Below are 19,875 nucleotides of genomic sequence, written 5' to 3' on the forward strand. Positions count from 1 at the left end.
CCGCCTGGCACAGAGCACAGTTCCTCAGGTGTGAGATCCACCATGTCAGCTCCGCTAGCCTGCTTGGGAGTGCAGGTTATGTGGTGGGCGGGGCCTGGCGCTGGTGTCCTGCAGAACATGCAGGGCGGACACTGAGTGTTTGTTTTCCTCCGGAACTGGATGGAATGTTCCGTGAGGGGCCAGGGTCTCTGTGGGAGGCCAGCCAGCCAAAAATGAGCTGCTCCAAGGCAGTGTGTCGTGGAGGTCATCGGGACGCGCACACCTGGCAACAGCAGGACTTCGTGCCTGCGTTGCCCAGAGTCCTGCTGAACTCTGCAAAGGCAAAGACGGTTCCTTTGAGTTGGGCGTATGACCTTCGACACTTATTATCTTCCTACAGCGGATGCACCGAGCTATAAAAGCAGTTCGCTTTACCACAGTCCCCCTGCAGCCTGTTCCTTCACCGTCACCAAACGCCCACACCAAACCAGAGGCCACCATCATGTCGAAGGACCAGAATGGAACGTGGGAGATGGAGAGCAATGAGAACTTTGACGGCTACATGAAGGCCCTAGGTAAGAGGTGAAGGGTTTGTGGAGGAAAGGGACATTAGGAGGACAACAGACCGGTCCTCTAGGTAGTGCTAGTGTGGGACTCACCAGGGCTGTGTGCAGAATCCTCAGTTCTAGCAGTGTGAAGTCAGCTAAGTCAAACGAACTCTCTGAGGCTGTTTTCCTACCTGAAAATAATAAATGTGATGGGGTTAGAACACTGAATGGGAAGTATAAACACATATGTACACATGTTAACACACAGTGCACACACACATACACACAGACAGAGAAACATACCCCGGCAGGTATGATCTGTCCTGAGTGGATACCACGATCACTCTCCTGCCTTACCATCACCACCTCAACACCTCAGAGATAATCAACTGAATCAGACAGACATCATCACCAATGACTCCTGCATGATTTTTTCTCCGCCTTGTCATAGAAAAAGACTGAAGGGCCAGCCAGCCAATTTCTCCACTTAGAGACATCCAGGCTCTCAGATGCTGAGAGGGGCTTCTGTCATGGGGCTCATACCACACACTGTTTATCCCAGTTCTGCGCTGGGCTTCAGACTGAGGGCTACTAATTGGTCTGTGTCCCAAGCTAGTGACAGGGCAGGTCTGCGGGTATCTCCTGGTGTTGGCAGAAAGAAACATGTGGTCCTGGCCACCTCTGGGCTGTACTTAGAAAACCATGGAGTGAGCCTCCACAGCCTCCAGATGATGGTAGTAGCTGGGCACCAGGCAAGGAGCTTGGATGCTAAGCTCCTTCCCTACAGGAGCATCCTGGTCCCCTTTTCTACTGTGAAATTCCCCATATAAGAAGTTGCATCCCTGTATGTGAGGGAGGCACACAAGCATGAGAGAAAGGGCTCTGTGTGTCCTTAGAGGCTCCAAAATTTGCATATGAGGAGTATCTCTAAAGAAAGACAGGCAAAAATTTTCTTATTGGGGCTGTATCCACACCCACAAGGGTAAGACACCTGATTTATTTGGAATGGAGTGTAAAATTGCCTATGCAAAAAGAAAATATTCCTGTCACACCCCTGTTTAGCTACATAAGTGGCCAATGGAAAGGGGGTTCTGACCCCATATATGCAATCGATTAGAGCATAGTTCAGAGCCATAAGTTTGAACATTATCATTCAGATAAAGTAGGCAAGCCCAGAGTGAGTGCAGCCCGAGTTACAGACAAGACTTCCTCTGTGATGCGGAATCAGGGTTTCCACCTTTCAGGACCTCAGTTTTCCCATCTGCCTAGTAGGGATAATAACCGTGGTTTCATAAGCACGCTAGGCAAGCCGGGCACATAGATTATTATCAGGAAACAATATGCCTTTTGCTGTGTTTGCTTAAATGATACACAGGACAGCAAGATGATCCAGTGAGTAATAACACTTGACACGCAAGCCTGAGGACCTAAGTTTAATCCCTGGAACCCACAATGGGAGGGGGGAAAAAAAGAAAACAACTCTCAAAAGTTGTCTTCCGACCTCTACCTACATTCCATGCCACCGGCATGCCTCCCCACCGTCGTACACACCACACATGCTCATATGTACAACAATGACACTTCACAAATTTAATTACAAGTTGACTTTAGGGATAAACTATTCCAGTTTAGTATATGGCCCCTTGGGTAGACTACTAAAGTCCAACTGCTCAGTCTGAAGGTAGAAGTCAAACATTAGCATCCCCTACTCTTTTCCCTCTAGAGGGATGATGGGGGTGTACCCTTATCTCCCTGAAAGAAATCCTCCTTATATCTGGCTTTTTATGTCTGGTACTCTTTTATGCAAACTCACACCTCAATGGGCATGAGAGTGTAACTGTGATGTTTACATATTTCTGGGCTGAATTTTCTAATCCTTCGTGTTAGCTGCTTTCTGTCTCTTTGGAATCCAGTAAAATGGTGCCATCTAACATCATCATGTTAGACCGATCTCGCTCTCTTGAGCAGACTGATTTAGCTCTTTGTATCAGGTCCTCGATCTATAGAGGGGCAGCTGGCACTTTCGACTGAGTTGACTACCACAGGTGACAGATCTAGCTAAACACAGAAAGCAGGTGTCCTTGTGCCTGCTTTGCCCAGCTGCTGATAGCCCTCTGCCTCAGGGTCCTAAGGACTTGCCTCACCTCGACGCTGTAATGAAATACCTCAGGCAGAGTCACTTTCCCACCACTGAGACAGGGCATCTGGTCTCCTTCAGCTACTCATGGGCAGGGCAGGGCAGGGCAGGGCTGGCAGTGATTAATGTCAAGAGACTCAGCCAAAAGCAGATGAGTGGCTGCCCCGTCAGTCTGACCTGCCAAAAGCAGCTCCACAGATCTGTTTGATTTCCGCCACACCCAGAGGAAAGGCAAGACTGGGAAATCAATGGAGCTTGCCTCCTGTGCCCTTTTGTGCACTTGGCTTTTGGGCTGAACGTTGCAGAGATCTTTGCAAATCTCCAGATGTGTAAATGTCATCAGGTGTGGGCACTGTTCTCTGAGTAAGAACCATCACTTTCTTGGACTTTAACTCTGTCTATAAGTGAAGGAATTGGCTTTCTCTGGGGGCCTGGTTCTTTTTGCAGTAGGAAGGGAGACAACGTTGACCTGCTGCTCTGAGCAGCATGCTGGCTTGTTAATAGCCCAGTGGCTCACCAGATAAGATCTTCTCCACACATGACTCAGGTGCTGGCCTCAGCAGAATGACGCAACTTAGGAGTTTGCCTTGAGTTATCAAAGTCACTAAGAGCTCAAGGGTGAGTGTCCAGGATGCTCAATGGGGCCTCCTTTCCTGCCTTGCATACTTCAAGGCTTTGCTACACTCTTTCTGACCCTGAAGAAAGCAGGGCTGAAAGTCTCATCACCCAAGGAACCTGCCATGTCCTAAGGTCCTTCTTTGGACTAGAAAATGAGGAGTGGAAGAAAAGTCTTCATTTCCAAAGGAGAGCCAGGCAGAACTATAAGATCGAGAATGTCATGTCCAGATGCTGTTACTTCATGAGAAACTGACCATGCTTGGAGTAGGTATAGTCATGTAACTACAGCCATCTTTTGTTATGTCTCGTGATCTGGGGTTGAGTGGGTTTCCCTGGTGGTTCTTGCTGGAGGACTCTCATCCAGTGCAAGGGGATTAGGGCTGGGGCTGGAGCCTCCTTGAAGCCATTTCCACCCTAGGTAGTGGATGCTGGCTAGTGGCTGAGACCTCATTTAGCTGTGGATGAGGACATTGACACGGTCTCCTCATGTGGTGTGGTGATCCTCGCAGCATGTGACAGTGCCCAAAGAAAGGAGGTGGAGGTGCATAGTGACCATTTGTGACCCACTATCAAAAGCCACTGGAAAAGGTCTCCTTTCCAGTACGTTCTGTTGGTCCAAGTGTTAGAGTCCCTTTCTCCATTCACAGGGAAGCACCAAAGACCCTACTCCTCCCCGAGGAGAATGTCCAAATCACACTGCAAGACTGATAGGGTGAGACATAGCCATTTAGGAAAATGCAATTTGTCATAGGTGGGACAGCAAGTAATCACAAACCCTGGCCCCTCAGTGGCCAGAGTTACTAAGAGGAGAGCAGAGTGAAGGGAGTCCAACAGAGTGAAGGAGCAGTGAAGACTTTCTGCGTCCTTCAGGGTGGGGTGCTGGAGAAAGGGAAAGAAAGCCGCAAGCAGAGATGGAGCTAGGCAGGGCCATGAGCAGAGTCATGGACATGGGGTATCAGGAAGAGTTGTCTAATCAGAGCTGAAGGGGAAGGAGAAAAAAGAGAATCTGAGAGACATGAGAGTGTTTAGGGCCGTGTACCATGTGTGAACTTCATTCCTCAAGGACTAAGGACTCCCTCCAGGGCAATTTGGGCAGCCATTCAATGATTCTGCTGGCACAGAATTGGAGAGGTGGCTGAATGGCCCTGGAAGATGCAAAAATACAGTGCCAAGAAGGGAGGATATGGGGGTGGCCAGAGCATGGAGGAGAGGCTAGATATGGTGACTGGTTAGGACAGAGACTGGGAAGAGGCAGCCCTGAAAACAGATAATCATCTTGTAACCCCTTGGTGAAGATGGTGGTGGGTATTGGAAAAATGTGTGTGTTCTAGAACTAGTTGGGCAGTATCTGATTTTGATGATCATTTATTCTATACATTGTCCCTATTTGCGGATGAAAAATCTAATCTTAATACATGACAGATGGTGAGGGCCACCTTTCTCTCTCTCTCTCTCTCCCTCCCTCTCTCTCTCTCTCTCTCTCTCTCTCTCTCTCTCTTATTTAAAGCAATATACACAAACTTTAAAAAACAAACAAACAGCGTTTACTTCAAATAGCCTGGTGGGTGTCTAATAAGCTCAGCACCAAGAAGGGATGCTGTCTCTGAGCCCCAGAGAGAGAGGCAGACAGCCCCTCTTGAGTCCTCTCTGCAGAAAATGTTTCCTGAACATCTGCAAAGTGCAAAATCCTGCCCTGGCTTCTGGTGTTGCATTTTCTTTTTCTTTCTGCTATGTTCTGTCTTATTTTTTAGGTACTGGGTAACAAACCCAAAAGCTTTCGGTTGAACACCAAAAGTAATCGTGGGCACACATTATTTTCATGCCATGATGGGTGCCATGGTAAAGCCTTGTATTCATTATTTCCTCTTAACTAACTCAGGTTTCAACTTTGTAGGGACCCGTGTGACTAGGAAATGGCAGGGAGGGCCCAGGCAAGAACCCAATCTGCCACTTCTAACGACGTGTTAGCCCTTTACACAGTACTGTTCTGGGTAGGGCAAGGGTTCCAGACGGTGGTGAGATGGGGATTTCATTCTGAGCAGAGCTTGTTGGGATGGTGGAGATATCCAACGTAGAAAGACAGCAGCTTCAGAAACAGTGCAAGAGGGTCAGTCAGGGTCCCTAACTGACAATCAATCGGTGTCTGATGGAAAACCCTGGATTACTGCTTGGTATTGACAAGCCAATAAAGTTATTCAATTCATCAAGGTCTTAATTGTGCCACATGATACCTGGTTGGACTTTCAAATGAAAAATTGTCTGAGAGGCAGAAAAAGCCAAGTGACAATATACGTGCTTCCCCTTCCTCTGGTCCCATTTTCATGTGCTGGCTGGCTAGATCCTTCTGTCCCTGACCCTTATCCCAGCAGAGAATATTAGACTAAGGGTGCAGAGTGCAGAGTACAAGCCCAGGGTCGCCACCCTCCCTGCAGTAGCTAGGAAGGAGTGAAGGAAGAAACAGGCAGGGGCTACTCCAACTCTCATCTAAATGTGTTCTCTGGAGGAGGAAATGGTATGGAAAAAAGGAGAAAATTGCTCTTCCACTCGGCTTCCCCCTATTGCCTGGAAGTGTTGATGATTTGAGAATTAAGGAGTCTAGGTTCAAAGCCCATTGAAGCTGCACTTTGAGCGGTTCTCAGATTTCCTGTGATGGATTCCTGCGTATCTCCGCTCTTTAATTTACAAAGAGCACCTGCCCTTTTAGCTTGCTACTTTAGCTTTCCTCGCAAGCACATTACAAAGCATTTTAATGTTGAGTAGCATACTCATATTTCAGCTTTATGGCTTGCATTGTTCAAAATGCAGTTATGAAAAGTACGCTTAATAAAGTCACTTCCATGTTGTTGATTTGTTTTTCTGCAGCAGCAGCAGCAGCAGCCATAAGCTGTGTATATTATTCAGAAATAGCTTATCTTTGGACCTTTCCTTCTGAGATAGAAATTCACTTCACCTGGCTATAAATCAGGCTCAGAGGTACCTTTAATATAGAAAAGCAGATAAAACAAACTTAATAACCCTAGTGTTAAAATATCATATCTGGAAAATAGTTTCCTCTGCAAAGTTCAAAGAGGAAGTACGTGTGTGTGTGTGTATGTGTGTGTGTGTGTGTGTGTGTGTTTGCATGAATGTGTGTTCTACAGTTCTACAGCTACAGTTAAGCCCTTCTGATTAGAAATACCTAACAACTCCACCAGTGGAGCATTTGGCTCCCTTCCCCGGGGTGGAACAGAAGTGACATGATTAACTGGCTTGTGCAAACGCTAAAGGGTGGCCAAGAGGCCAAGCCATTTTTCAATCTGGAGGCGAAGTTGTGCTTGCTTCCATTTGCATAGAGCCCCTAATAACACTTTCCCGGCCCTAGTCAGGAAGATTGACTCTGGATGCTGTTTCCAGGACACACCAGCTCTCTCTGCAACTGGCCATAGCTGCCATCCGCGATTCTAGGCAGCCCGGGACAAGCAATAATTTTTTTGCTGCCATCCATGTTTCTAGGCAGCCCGGGACAAGCAGTCATTTTTCCTGGGGAGACTTAGCTATGAATGACAAACAGGCTGCATTTATAGGGACACTGTGAAGCTGGGTGACGCTGAACCACTTACGTTCTTTGCACAGAGCGAATATAGATTTGCTTGCTAAAGACCGATTTGTTCTAAATTTCTGCGCCATTTCCCGTTCTTCTGTGGTATTTTGCCTGGAGCGCTCCCCCTTGTTTCATTTGGTTAACAGCTTCCTTTTCCTACCTCCTAATGATGGCTGCAGGAGCTGTGGTCAGCACAACAGGGAGGGCTTGAGCAAAAGCCACCGGACCAGGCAGAGTGGAGGGAGGATGCTGATCCAGCCTGGAAACATCCCACTGAACTGGATAAAGGGCCCCATGATAGCTACAGAGTGAGGTGTGGCTCCTGTAGCTGCAGGGATGCATAAATATGATCTGAAACTTCTGCTCCGGGCTAAGCTGATCTGGTTTCCACATGACCCAAACAGGCAAGGACAACAACAGAGGCCTGTATGCAGTGAATACATGCAAACGCCTGGATACCGTGTACAGCCTTTCCCATCAAGTTGACTGGCTCCTCAACACAATAGCCATAGAAAATGAGCCTTACCGCCTCGTATTCTTCATGAGAAAACCAACGCTCTGAAAGGGAAAGAGGCTTCTGTAAGGTCACATAGCTGGGAAATTGGGACCGACCTGCCTCGTGCCCTCACTCTTTTGTGCCAGTGGTTCTAAATTATGATGTGCACAAAGTGAGTGGGAAGAGATTCACATTTAATAGGTTCCCTTGTTCCACTGCTGCTGCTAGTGGTGGTCCAGCATCCTGGCCTTACCATGGTCCTGGACCATGCCCCTCCATTAACAGATCCATATTGTCTGAGCATCTACTCTGAGCATAGACCTAAGGCTGTTTCTGGTGGGCGACACATGGAGTAAAAACAGGGAGGACAGAATAAATCAAAGCCATGATAAAGTCGTGCATAAGACAACTAGCTGCTGCTTCTCACTTCTGTAAAGGAATGTGGTGTGTCCTCCATCTGCGTTTCTGCTCCTGAGCTCTCTGCCTTGTTAAAGAAATGAATGAGTCTGGCTGCACACATCATAACCTCCACTACTCCCTCTGCCAACAGATATTGATTTTGCCACCCGCAAGATCGCAGCGTGTCTGACTCAGATGAAGATCATCGCTCAGGACGGTGATAACTTCAAGACGAAAACCAACAGCACGTTCCGCAACTATGACCTGGATTTCACCGTTGGGGTGGAGTTTGATGAACACACAAAGGGCCTGGACAACCGGCATGTCAAGGTACTCCTGGGTGGGCGAGTTTTGGCTGGGGCTGTTTGTGTAGGGACTAGCTTTCTGGCTTCACAGCGAAACAACCCCAGGAAGGCTCAGGTAAGCAGGACCAGAATAAACTTACTGATGTTGACAGTGAGTAATTAGTGAAGGCTGAGGAAGGAGAGGCAGGGAAGGAAGGAGGAAAGGCCTTAGATCATGTGAGAAATTAAGACCACATGACTGAGCAAGCAGCCAAAAGAGGACAAGGTGGGGTGTCCTCGGAATTTGTAACAACAGAGTTCCAAGCAGTTTACCTAGGTGTGAAAAAGCAGACATGCTCACCCAGTCCTGCCTAAGAAAGGATTAGGCCTCATGGTACCTGTTTGGTTTGGTTTGGTTTGGTTTGGTTTGGTTTGGTTTGGTTTGGTTTTGAGCTGGGTTTTTTTTTTTTTTTAAAGGAATCTCTGTTCATGTTTTTACATGTAACATCTCACTTTAAGATGACCCAATCGGCCACATTTCTCTTTAGAAAATCATGATGCAATTGAAATAATGACAAACTCACTAGGCCCGGTCAGTTACCCAGCCTTGGTGACTTGTTGGGGCCTGTGCCCTAGCAGAGTCGTAACTCCCAGGAAAGCTTGCTTGTGGTAATCCTCCCTTAGCCACGGTCTCACTTCAAACAGTTTCCATAACCCATGGTCAACTGCAGTCCAAAAACAGAAAGTGGAAGATTCTAGAGATAAATGACCACTGAGTTTTAAGCTGAATGCCTTGCTCACTATGATCCAGTCTCCCTTGCCTGCTCCATCCTCCCCGGATGTTAGTCATGTCTTTCCCAGCCTGTCCACCCTGTGTGCCTTACCCACCCACCAGTCACTTGGTAGCCATGTAAGTTCCACGGAACACATAGGCTTCAATTCCACCCAGAACTACACTGAGGCTCTTGAGACACGTGCGTCATTGATGAAAGGGGCTACTGTACTTGCACTGGCCAACCCTGAAAGCTCGTAGGAAACAACTCTCACCGCAAGGTGAAGGGCTGCCTCCAAGCCTGAGACCTTGACTCTAACAAAAGATAGGCCTTTACCCAGAACAGCTGCTCCTCAAGGAAGCAGAGGCTGGTAAGCGGCAAGGAAATGTGGGGTAAAGAAAGTAAGGGCAACAGTAGCTTCCCTACATCACAGTGTGGTGTCACTGCTCCTCACTCTCCGTCCTAGTCAAAGACTCTCCTCCCCCGACCTATAAAAAAAAAAAAACCCAAAGTTTGCTCAAGTACACAAAAGGGATATTTGCTCAACCATGTTTATAGCAGCTTTATTTGTAATAGCCAGAACCTGGAAACAACCCAGATGTCCATCAACGGAGGAATGGGTACAGAAATTGTGGTATTTTTACACAATGGAATACCACTCAGCAATCAAAAAGGAGGAAATCATGAAATTTGCAGGCAAATGGTGGGATCTAGAAAAGATCATCCTGAGTGAAATATCCCAGAAGGAGAAAGACAAACACAGTATATACTCACTTATATAGACCTACAAGATATGATAAACATAATGAAATCTATACACCTAAAAAAGATAATCAAGAGAGCGGACATGGGGTAAGATTATCAATCCTCCTGTTGAAAGACAGAGGGGATGCGCATTGAACATTGACAGGAGTCTACTGAGCGCATTTGAAAGACTCTAACTAGCAGTGTTTTCAAAGCAAAGACTCATGACCAAACCTTTGGCAGAGTACAGGGAATCATAAGAAAGAAGGGGAGTTAGTCTGATGAGGAAAGGATAGGAGCTCCACAAGGACCAAATATATCTGGGCACAGGGTCTTTTCTGAGACTGACATGCAACCAAGGACCATGTATGAATGTAACCTAGAACCTCTGCTCAGATGTAGCCTGTGGTAGCTCAGTAACCAATTGGTTTCCCATAGTGAGGGGAACAAGGACTATTTCTAACAGGAACTCAATGACTGGCTCTTTGGCCTCCCCAACCCCCAAGGGAGGAGCAGTCCTGTTAGGCCACAGAGGAGAGCTTTGCAGCTAGTCCTGAAGATACCTGATAAAACAGGATCAGATGAATGGGGAGGAGGTCCCCCCTATCAGTGGACTTGGCAAGGGGCATGGTGGAGATGAGGGAGGGAGGGAGGGACTGGGATGGAATGAGGGATCGGGACACGGCTGGGATACAGAGTTAATAAAATGTAACTGATAAGAAAAAAATAAAATTAAAATAAAATAAAATAAAATAAAAAAAATAAAAAATAAAAAAATAAAAAAAATGGAAGGGCTGCTGGTGTGCCACATACCAGCATTGGCTATTGACTGTACTGTCCATTTCCATGTAGTTTATACAAGGCTGGGCCTTCACTGTACTCTTTGGGCCAATTGATTACCAGGCTCCTAACCAGAGGAGACTGGAGCTGAACGCCAATGAGCCAATGAGCCCTCATCTCCAGCAGAGTCCCAGCCCCTTGGAATGGCACAGTGCTACGGCATCTGCCACTTTCTCTACCCATTCAGCGCAGCTGCCTCTTCTTCCAGGAGCTCTTCCCTCCCAAGTCTCAGATCACTCCCCAAGGCAAGGGACACAAGTTCCGGTTCCTCTCCTGGGCTGGGAATCTTAACAATGGCTAGCTGGGGTCTTTCAGTTCTACTGAGATAGAGACCATGGAGAGCAAAGGAGAAGCTCTTCAAATGCTGTTCTCTGGCCACCTTTATTTCCCTTAGTGTTTGGCTACAGCAAGAGGCAGCAGTAGGCAGGTAGGACCAGCAGAAGGTGGTACCCTCTGATGTCATTGATCCTGTGCTGGTCTCGGGAATGGGGACCCTTAGCCAACAGGTGTTAGGGCTCCCCAGTAGAGTAGATGTCCAGATTTCTTACGCCTTAATACTGACCATTCATTTTTAGCCCAAGAGTCTGAGATTGTTAGCTCTAAAGACTTGATAGCCTTCTGGAAATCTGGTGACCAGGGCAACAGTTTCTCTTCTGTGGCTCTGTCCAGCTTTTCCTCTTTCTTAAATTTCAGCTCTCTGATGAGTCTGCTCAGAGAGCCAGAGAAAGGGATGCCAGGACCAGTCTGAGTCTTGACTCTTTAGCTCCCGTCACAGCAGACCCTCTGCTAGGCTACCAGGGGAGGTTCAAAAGTTACAGGCTCAGTGAGAGTTCACTGAGGCCTGGGATAGCACAGTCTGGTACTGTTTCTAACAACCTTGGCTTAAGCCAGGCCTTCAGAAACCAGAGCAGTTAGCTGTGATCATCAAGGATCCTTCCAAAGGCATTCGTGGAGTGTTCAAGATGGCTGGGGTAACCATAAGGACAGTCCAAGCTGGCCACTGGGCTGACAGACCTTTTGTCTGAAGGAGTGAGGGCAGCAAGGGAGAATCCCAACAATTGCTAATTAGGGAATCAAATTAACCCATGCCTCAACATCTTTACTTCTTCACACATAGACACACACACACACACACACACACACACACACACACACACACCAGAAGGGAAGGAGTACTTACCATAAGAACCAGTCATTAACTAGTCGTGATTTAAGCCTATTTTAATAGTGTATAACAGTTCCCAGTGTTCCAAGGGGTTGTGGTCCATCCTACCTGCCTCAGGAAGAAACACTGTTATTCTATGGAGAAAAGGGCACATCTTTCCATCAAGGTATCCTGGCATTCATAATCTCATTCATCAGGAAAAATTAGATACAAATGCTTCTTGCTAAAATAATAATAATAATAATAATAATAATAATAATAATAATAATAATAATAAAATGACAGGGTAAAAAGTATTTTGGAGGTCTTCCACCAAAGCCTTTTTAAAAAGAAAGCCCCAGAAGGTCCACTTTAGGACCCTTTGCTGTGAGGCTGTGGGGTGATGGATCCACCAGCAGTTTCTGAACGATGGCCAAAAAAACCAGTTCATTAGACACCAAAACCAATAGGAAATATGCCTCTGAAATTTTGCATTTCTCCATTGTTCTAGCCTAACCTCAATCAATGATTCATTTTCTTGCTCCTTGCAGTGTGGGTTCTTGAGAGCTAAGTTTCTCTCTTGTTCTTTATCACCTGAGATGACAGGGAATTCCCTTTTCTTGAAATAAGTCACTTGCCAACACTAAATGCCCCTGCCCTCTGGCCTCACCTATTCCCATTCTCGTTCCTCTCTTCAAGATGATCACTTAGCATCATTGCAGGGAGAAACAGTTATTTTTTTTCCATGCCTTGTCTCTTCTTTGCCTGCAGCAGAAAGGCAGGATAACGCTCTCTCTCTCTCTCTCTCTCTCTCTCTCTCTTTCTCTCTCTCACACACACACAACTGGTGGGATGAGATCTATTTGATTAGAGACTGGACAAAGGTCTATTACCATGAGAATTACAGCTCATAATAGGTGCCCTCAGGATTGCCTACAGCCTGCAACTGGAATAAGACCCCTTAGCTCTAAAAGGATGCCAAGGAGTGCATGAGTCTCTCTCCACTCTCAAGCTGTGTGTGTACCTGTGTATGCACAGATTTGCGGGTGCATGTGTTTTGTGTGCAGCAAATCTCATTTGGCACACTCTCATTTCCCTAGGGCTCCACTTGTCAACTCTGATCATACTCAGAACCTTCGAGAAAAGTTGACATCCATTAGAGAAAGATGTGATGGTAGCAGGAACCTTGAAGGGCCCAGTTCTGAACCAGCCCAGAGAAGGAGTATAAAAACACATCAAAGATGAATCTGACTCTGAGGGGCTCAGGGACGCCCCCTGCCCCTTCTGATCATCATATTTGTTCCCCATGTCTTACCCTGACTTGTTTCTAGCCCCTTGTCAAAAATACAAAAGTGGGGATGGAGGCACGGCTAGCTGGTATAACACTTGCTTAGCATGTGCAATGTCATAGGCTCAATCTTCAGAGCTTAAAAAATAAACATAAATCTAAGTGTAAAATATAGAGACATGATTGGAGGGCTTAAGTGATACACAGCCAGAAAAATCTCTTGCTGCGCAAGTGTGAGTACTTGAGTTTGTATCCCAAAACCCCACATACAAAGCCAGGCACAGCAGCATACATCTGTAATCCCACAGTTTGGGAGGTAGAGACCAAAGGATCCCTGGAGCTTGCTGGCCAGACAGCCCAGCCAAATCAGTGAGCTCCAGGTTTAGTGAGAGACCCTTTCTCTAAAGGTAAAGTAGAGAGCAACTGAGAAAAGCATTCAGCCTTTATCTTAGCCTCCACATACACAGACATACACACAGACGCACCTACTTGCACACACATGCAAATATACTGGCATGCATGTACTTATGCCAATAAACAAGAAGTAATTGATAATCCCCATAATGCAATGCAGAGTTTTACACAGCCATCAGAAAGAATGAAGTGCTAATTTCCTAGGACAGTGTGAATAAACTGGGAAAACATGCTGAGCACCGGAAGCTACACACAAAAGATCATGTATTTTATGAAGACCCCTGACAGGCAAATGCATAAGAAGAAGGGGTAGAAGACAAGAAAGACAGTACTGAATGCTAGTAGATAGAAGGTGATGAAATTTTCTGGATACATTCATGAGGATGATCACACAATTTTGCGAATACACAAAGAAACAAGAGTGCCACCTCTCAAACTCTATAGAATTCTATAGACTTTTAACAGAAAGAGTCTTATGGTTTGCAAATTACATATCCAGTTTTAAAAAAATAATCGAAATTGGATTGGCTAGTGAGGGGTAGGGAAAGCAGGAAGGGGCAGGGCAAATAGCACCATGTGACTTGGGGAGTTTCTCCTTTGGAGGACAGCCCAAAGGTGGTTGGAGAAAAAGTGTCTTAAGAAAGTTGCAAGAAGGAGCATCTCCATCTCCATATGTCAATAGATCCCTTCCGTGCCTAGAATTTATAGCTGTTACTTTCCTTTTTTTTGGGGGGGGGGGAAGTGATTCAGAGTCATAGAAAACCTACAAGAAAACAACAATAACAACAACAAAAAAACCTTTTCACTCTTTATTAAGCATTGTCTGTTGTTAGTGCAGGAGAGACAGCTCAGCGGTTAAGAACCTTAACTCCTCTTGCAGAGGACTCAGGCTTGGTTCCCAGCACCTATGTCAGGTAGCCTACAACCATCTGTAACTTCACTTTCAAAGAATCTGATGCCTTCTGCCTCCACAGGCAGAATGTATTTGTTACACATACATTCATGTAAACACATACACATGATATTTTTTTTAAAAAGTTGCATGTTATTAATGTTTGCCCCTTGTGGTTTTTATCATGTTCTCAGGTATTCTCTCTCTCATTTATTTAAGAACACACACACACACACACACACACAACAACAACAATTAAAGAAAAGGAGGCCATGAATTTGAAGTGAGCTACATGAGAACTTTTGGAAGGAGAAAAGAGAAGGGGGGAATGTTAAAATTATAATCTCATTTTTTTTTTTAAGGAATAGGATGGTTTTATAGGCCTGTGGTTCAGCTATTGACTCTCACAGACTGAACACTGGGCTGGCACCTGTGCCTAATTTGACATGAAGAGCCTTTTTGAGAGATGCTGACTTTGGAAGTGTGAGAGGAAAGAGTCACAGTAGGCTCACCCGCTGCCTCCTTTCTATCCAAACCTGCCCTTTTCAAAGCTCTCTCCCTGTCCATTCTCTCACTCAGAAGTTATAGCTTCCACAGCTGCAGGATCTTTCAAAAGTTTAAGTCTGTTTTTAAAACCTCCTCAGACACAGGGATAAGGTCAGCAGCTAAAAGCTGGGCATGATAGCAAACGCTGTAACCACAACTCTGAAAAGCTGAGACAAGGGAACAGCAGCTCCCAGGCCAGACTGCACTCTATAATGAGACAGAAGGAGGAAGAAGAGGAAGAGGAGGAAGGTAATTTAAGTGAGTAAGAAGTCTGAGCTGTGGAATTGGTTCCTTTAACCATTCTCTTCTCTCTGCTTCTCATTGCCTCAAGTAGAAGTGAGTCCACAGTCTTGTGAGCATTACTATGATTCATTGGTAACCAATTTACTTTTGGGTCATAATAACTTTGGATCTTGCTGCCCAGTGTGAGTTATTAAAATGAAATATTAGGACAGGCCTCCTTGCACTAACGTTTTCCTCCTTTCTTCATTCTGCAAATTTTGCTAAGTTCCTACTGCCTGCCAAGCCTCTGTCAGTGAGGTAGCCGACATGATGAGTTGGAGGCTCCTTTCCTGTCCTCAGGGATCTCAGGCTTCAGACAGAAGACAGACAAATAAATGGGCAGTGTCTACTGCATGTACCCTTTGCAGGGCTTGTGTGCTACCTCTAAGGCCAGAGGTAGGTGGGCTTCCCTCGAGACTCTGCTTCGGGGAAACTGTCCAGAGTCAGACTCATGGTCAGTGCTGGCAACTGTGCTGGGTGTCTCTGCAGCCACAAACATCCACATGGCCTCTCCTTTTCTGAGCTCCCTGACTGTGAAGGGAAACAGACATCAAGGCAAGCAGCATGCCCTGGGGCTTCTGGTGAAAGGAACTATGGAAAGAAGGAGAAGAGAAGATGCATTCCTTACCTAAGGAGAAGACAAGAGTCCTTACCCATCTTACTAGGGAAGCAATGCAGTTCAAGGCAGTGAGGAGAAATAGCAGATGCATTTTCCTGGCATTTCTTCCTCCCAGAGGAGCCAGGCTACCTATGGCTTGAGCTTCTCTAAGTCCTTCCTATGAGGCTTCAGATGGCCTTGAAGGAGGAGACATTTTTCTTTTAGAAAGCTCAGAATACTTTTAAATTAGTTTGGGGGACTGTGACCACGTGAATGGTTCCAGTTTCTTAAAACATTGAACACTGGAGCCTTCTTCCCACCTTGCCTCCCTAGCTCCTTTCCTTCGAAGGGATAATCACTACTCAGGATTTCGTTTACTTCCTTGCAGAGGACAGGAACCAAAGCCTAGGAATACACACACACCCCTCACCTGGGTCCCTTGTCTTACTCACACTGCTCAGCATCTGGGAGTTCTAAACATTCAAACAACCAGCTCTGGCTGTCGTCTTTCAATGGCTGCGCAGCACGGAAGAACCCCATCATATTTAACCAGCCACCCACTGACAGAATTTATGAAGCTTCCAGTCGTTTGCTGTAAGGAACAATCCCGTGACGCATTGAGGAGTAAAATGGAGAGGAATGGCACCATGCATTAAAGCATATATCATGGCCAAGGTCAAATATTATTTTAGAAATAGGTGGGTTTAACAGTCTGTAGAAAACAGGTTTGTATAAGGCACAAGGAGACGAGAGGGGAAAAAAAAACCTGCAAGCCAGTTTGTCCTCAGTAGGGTGTCCAAGATATAGAAGAAAGCAAGCATCAGGACCTAGGCCTAATTGTCTTCAGAAAGGCACCAGGCGGTTTGTGCACACATGGAAAAAAAAAAAAAAAAACAACTCAGCCATGTCAAGTTCACCCCCTAGGAAGTAAGACACAGACACAGTGGGGATGGCATCAACATCTCAGCAGGTGCAGTAGTGAGCAGGCCTGATCTGGGCACCAAGGCAGCTCTTAAGAGGAAAACGGACAGGGCCTTGCAGCCTCCTGGATACTGAGGCCATGGCTTCTCCAACCACTGGCCAGCTCAGCCTGGCTGGAACGGAGGATGCCCTTTCTAAGTTCCGCTGCCATACCTACGCTACTATGCCGTTGGCATCACTACCCAGAGAAAACCTGCAGACAAGCAGCTTGTAGGTGACAGATCCTGGAGCCACGAGAGCAGCTCCCTCATAAGTAGGGAGCCTTCCTGTACTTATTTCCACCTGCAGCGGCCAAGGCTCAAAGAGCAACCCCTGCAGGAAAGTCCCAGGTAGAAATTTTAGGTCAAAGAATACAAGCAATATCACAATCCTAGCACGGGGGAGGTGGAGGCAGGAAGGTCAGGAGTTCAAGGACATCCTCAGCACACAGTGAGTTCACAGCTGGCCAGGGCCATGTGAGACCCCTGTCTTTAAAAAAGAAAAAACAAAAATAGCATATGAAATAGGAAAATTTCAAATAATGAATTAAAATTCTTTTTAAAAACAAGTAAATAAGTAAATAAAAGCAAAAGCGTAAGCAAAATCGTGAGCAGTTCCATATTTGGAAAGCTAATGTAAAATAGTTCTCACAGGAGATTTCTCTTCCCACAATCCCTGAGAGAGGGTACACACACAGCCCTCACCTCCGTTACTGAATCTTTGATCTCTGAGCGCATGATTAATTGGATCTGAGAAGCAGTCTTATCAGCGTTTCTCCTGTTATTTGTGAAGCAGAAGATCTCACGTTTAAAAGCTATCTACTACAAGTTTTCCCTGTAAGCCCGTGGTTCATACGCCTGGTTGGCATGGACTCTTAGGTTAATGATCTTTTCATTGATTTACAGAGGTTTTTTTATATATAAGGACATCAAGTCTTTACTGATACGCTACAGCTCTTTTTCCCTGTTGGTTATTTGTCTGTTGACTTTGAGGTATTTTTTCCTTCCAGAAATTCCACATTGTTAATAGTTGAATTCATCATCTTCCCTTCACTAACCCGAAATGCTATTTTTACCATATAATAAAATGGTTGAGTAGAACTCCTTAGAAGAGAATACAGGCAGCCTGGGGAAACCAGCTTAGCTGGAATGGAGGGTACATGCGAGACAGAGACTGGAAGGTCCCTGGGATCACGAGGGCAGGACTCTGTCCCGTGGGCATTCAGGACCCTGGCAGGAACTGCAGCTGCAGATTTAAGCTTGTTCAGTCTTCCAAGGCCCTTGCTGTGATTTGCCTGATGAATTGTCATTGCAGACACTAGTGACCTGGGACGGCAACACCCTAGTGTGTGTGCAGAAGGGGGAGAAGGAGAACCGTGGCTGGAAGCAGTGGGTTGAGGGAGACAAGCTGTACCTGGTAAGCCCTGCAGTTTGTACAACATTTTCCACAGCACTCACCTGGCCAGGCGCTTTGACAAGAAGAATGGCCCTGAGCCCCAGCCAAATGCATTTGGTCATGTAGTCAGAAAGCCATTCCAGTCTGGCTCGGGGGACTCTAGAAAGAAATCTATATGGCTGTTTCTGTGAACAGCTGCAATTAAGAAGAAAGTTTAAAATGCTGAGTTAGGAAACCGAGAGCCAAGGAGAAAAGCAGAGAACCTGCTAAGGAGCAGCTGGGGAGAAAGGAGGGCTGTGGAATTAAGCTGCCTGGAGGAGGACAAGGCCAGGCATCCTGTCACTTCCGGGTCGGGGGCGGGAGTGGTCAGGAGGAAGCTAACAGCATCAGGGGCATGGCCATTGGCCTCTCACCCTAAGGCAAGATGGACCTGATCCCAACTTTTGTGAGGGCGATTTGTTCCTAGAACAGAACAGTAGGGACAATGGCTGACATCCTTCAACAAACTGTCACTGCCTCTATAGCTTTATTTTTCATTCTTCAATCTTCACAGCAATTTATGGGCCCCACATTGGAACAGTGAAAAAAAAGTTTCACTCTTTCAAACATCCAGCTGCTCATTTGCTAAATGAATGGCTCATTCAACAAATTTATCCTCATTCACTCATTCATTCATTCATTCATTCATTCATTCATTCATTCATTCCTCTACAGAGTCAGGCAGGTAACCAGCTCTAAGGTCAACATGAATGCCACCAAGATGCCCTTCAGAACTAAGCTAACTTCAGGGGCACGTCAGCTGATGATACATGAGAAGCATTCCCGGTGTCTTTTACTGGTAGCTTTCCCCTACCTCCTGTGGCTTAGATAACAGATTTTTTAAAAAATTGTAGGGCCATTCCCAACAGCACCTGTGGCTAAGACAACAGATTCATCGTCAGCTGCAATGAACATGGTGGCCTTCCTCATGCTCACTCACCACCCCCCCCCTTCAGGGTTCAGTGAAATGCAGATAAGGCCTGAGGTTCTCTCCACCTCATTGAAAAGTGGGGACCTGTCAGCTGTTCAGGCAGACCAGAGGGAGCCCTTCCGAAGCTCCCATCCTGTGGTCGGGCCACTGATCTCCACCTGCCTATTGCTCTTCCATGCTATCTTTCCCTTTCTCTTGGCTTCGGCACCTTTTAATAAATTAAAATTGCTTTCATCATGGGAGTAGGAGAAACCCCACCCAAGAGGGTCGCCTCTTTGCATTTTTTCATTTTTAGAGTTGTTCAAGCTCAGTTTGAGTGCTAAAATCAAATCCCTGCTCCCCCGCAGGGCACGGCAGCCTATTGGGTCTGTGAGGGACACTTTGCCCAGAACAACTAAATGTCCTCTTAACTCTAGCCCCACCTGCTTGCCAGACAGTAAGAGGGCCAGGTGCTGGGCAAAAGGAAGGCGGGACCAGCTGCCATTCACCCACTTTCTGACTTGCAGGAGCTGACCTGCGGTGACCAGGTATGCCGACAAGTGTTCAAAAAGAAGTGATGGCCACAGGGGACACCGGACACACACGCACAGAGTTCTCTGTCAGCCCTGGAAAGCAGCATGGGGTCATCCAGTCACCTGCCTGGGTTTAAAATGGAGTGTGTAAAAGGAGCCCCCACCCCCCCACCACCACCTTGGAACCTGTTATTAAATAAGAAACAAAATGTCCACTCAGCCTTGGAAACCCTTTCCATCTTTTATTCCCAGTTGTCCGTTTCTCCGGCAGAGCAGGTGCTGCCTGCCAGGCTGGTGTTGCCTTTATTTTCATTTCGTTTGTTTCTCTTTTTCTCGGGCTTGGCTTGTTGGAGGTGTTAGAAACGTCTTCTAGAAGACACTGCTGATTCATGAACCTCTCCTCTGGGAGACATTCCTTCGGAGAGATACATCTCCCTTCTCCAACAGTCTATATTAAGATCCATCTGCCTTCTGGT

The 19,875-nt window shown here is 46.4% G+C and overlaps 1 protein-coding gene across 2 annotated transcripts; it reads left to right on the forward strand.

The window, feature by feature from the left end:
- The first annotated feature begins 378 nt into the window (after window positions 1–378).
- Rbp2 (retinol binding protein 2) lies at window positions 379–19,618 on the forward strand. 2 transcript variants are annotated; one of them, XM_055629650.1, is made up of 4 exons: window positions 396–554; window positions 7,909–8,087; window positions 17,837–17,938; window positions 19,394–19,618. In XM_055629650.1, the coding sequence occupies exons 1-4, from the start codon at window positions 482–484 to the stop codon at window positions 19,442–19,444; spliced, it is 405 nt and encodes a 134-aa protein (XP_055485625.1). In that variant the 5' UTR covers window positions 396–481; the 3' UTR covers window positions 19,445–19,618. The 2 variants fall into 2 exon arrangements, with proteins under 2 accessions (XP_055485626.1, XP_055485625.1); XM_055629651.1 differs by lacking the exon at window positions 17,837–17,938 and having other exon boundaries at window positions 379–554.
- Window positions 19,619–19,875: the final 257 nt, after the last annotated feature.

This window comes from Psammomys obesus, unplaced genomic scaffold (genome assembly GCF_907164565.1).
Source record: "Psammomys obesus unplaced genomic scaffold, mPsaObe1.curated_primary_1811, whole genome shotgun sequence".
Lineage (NCBI taxonomy): Eukaryota > Metazoa > Chordata > Mammalia > Rodentia > Muridae > Psammomys > Psammomys obesus.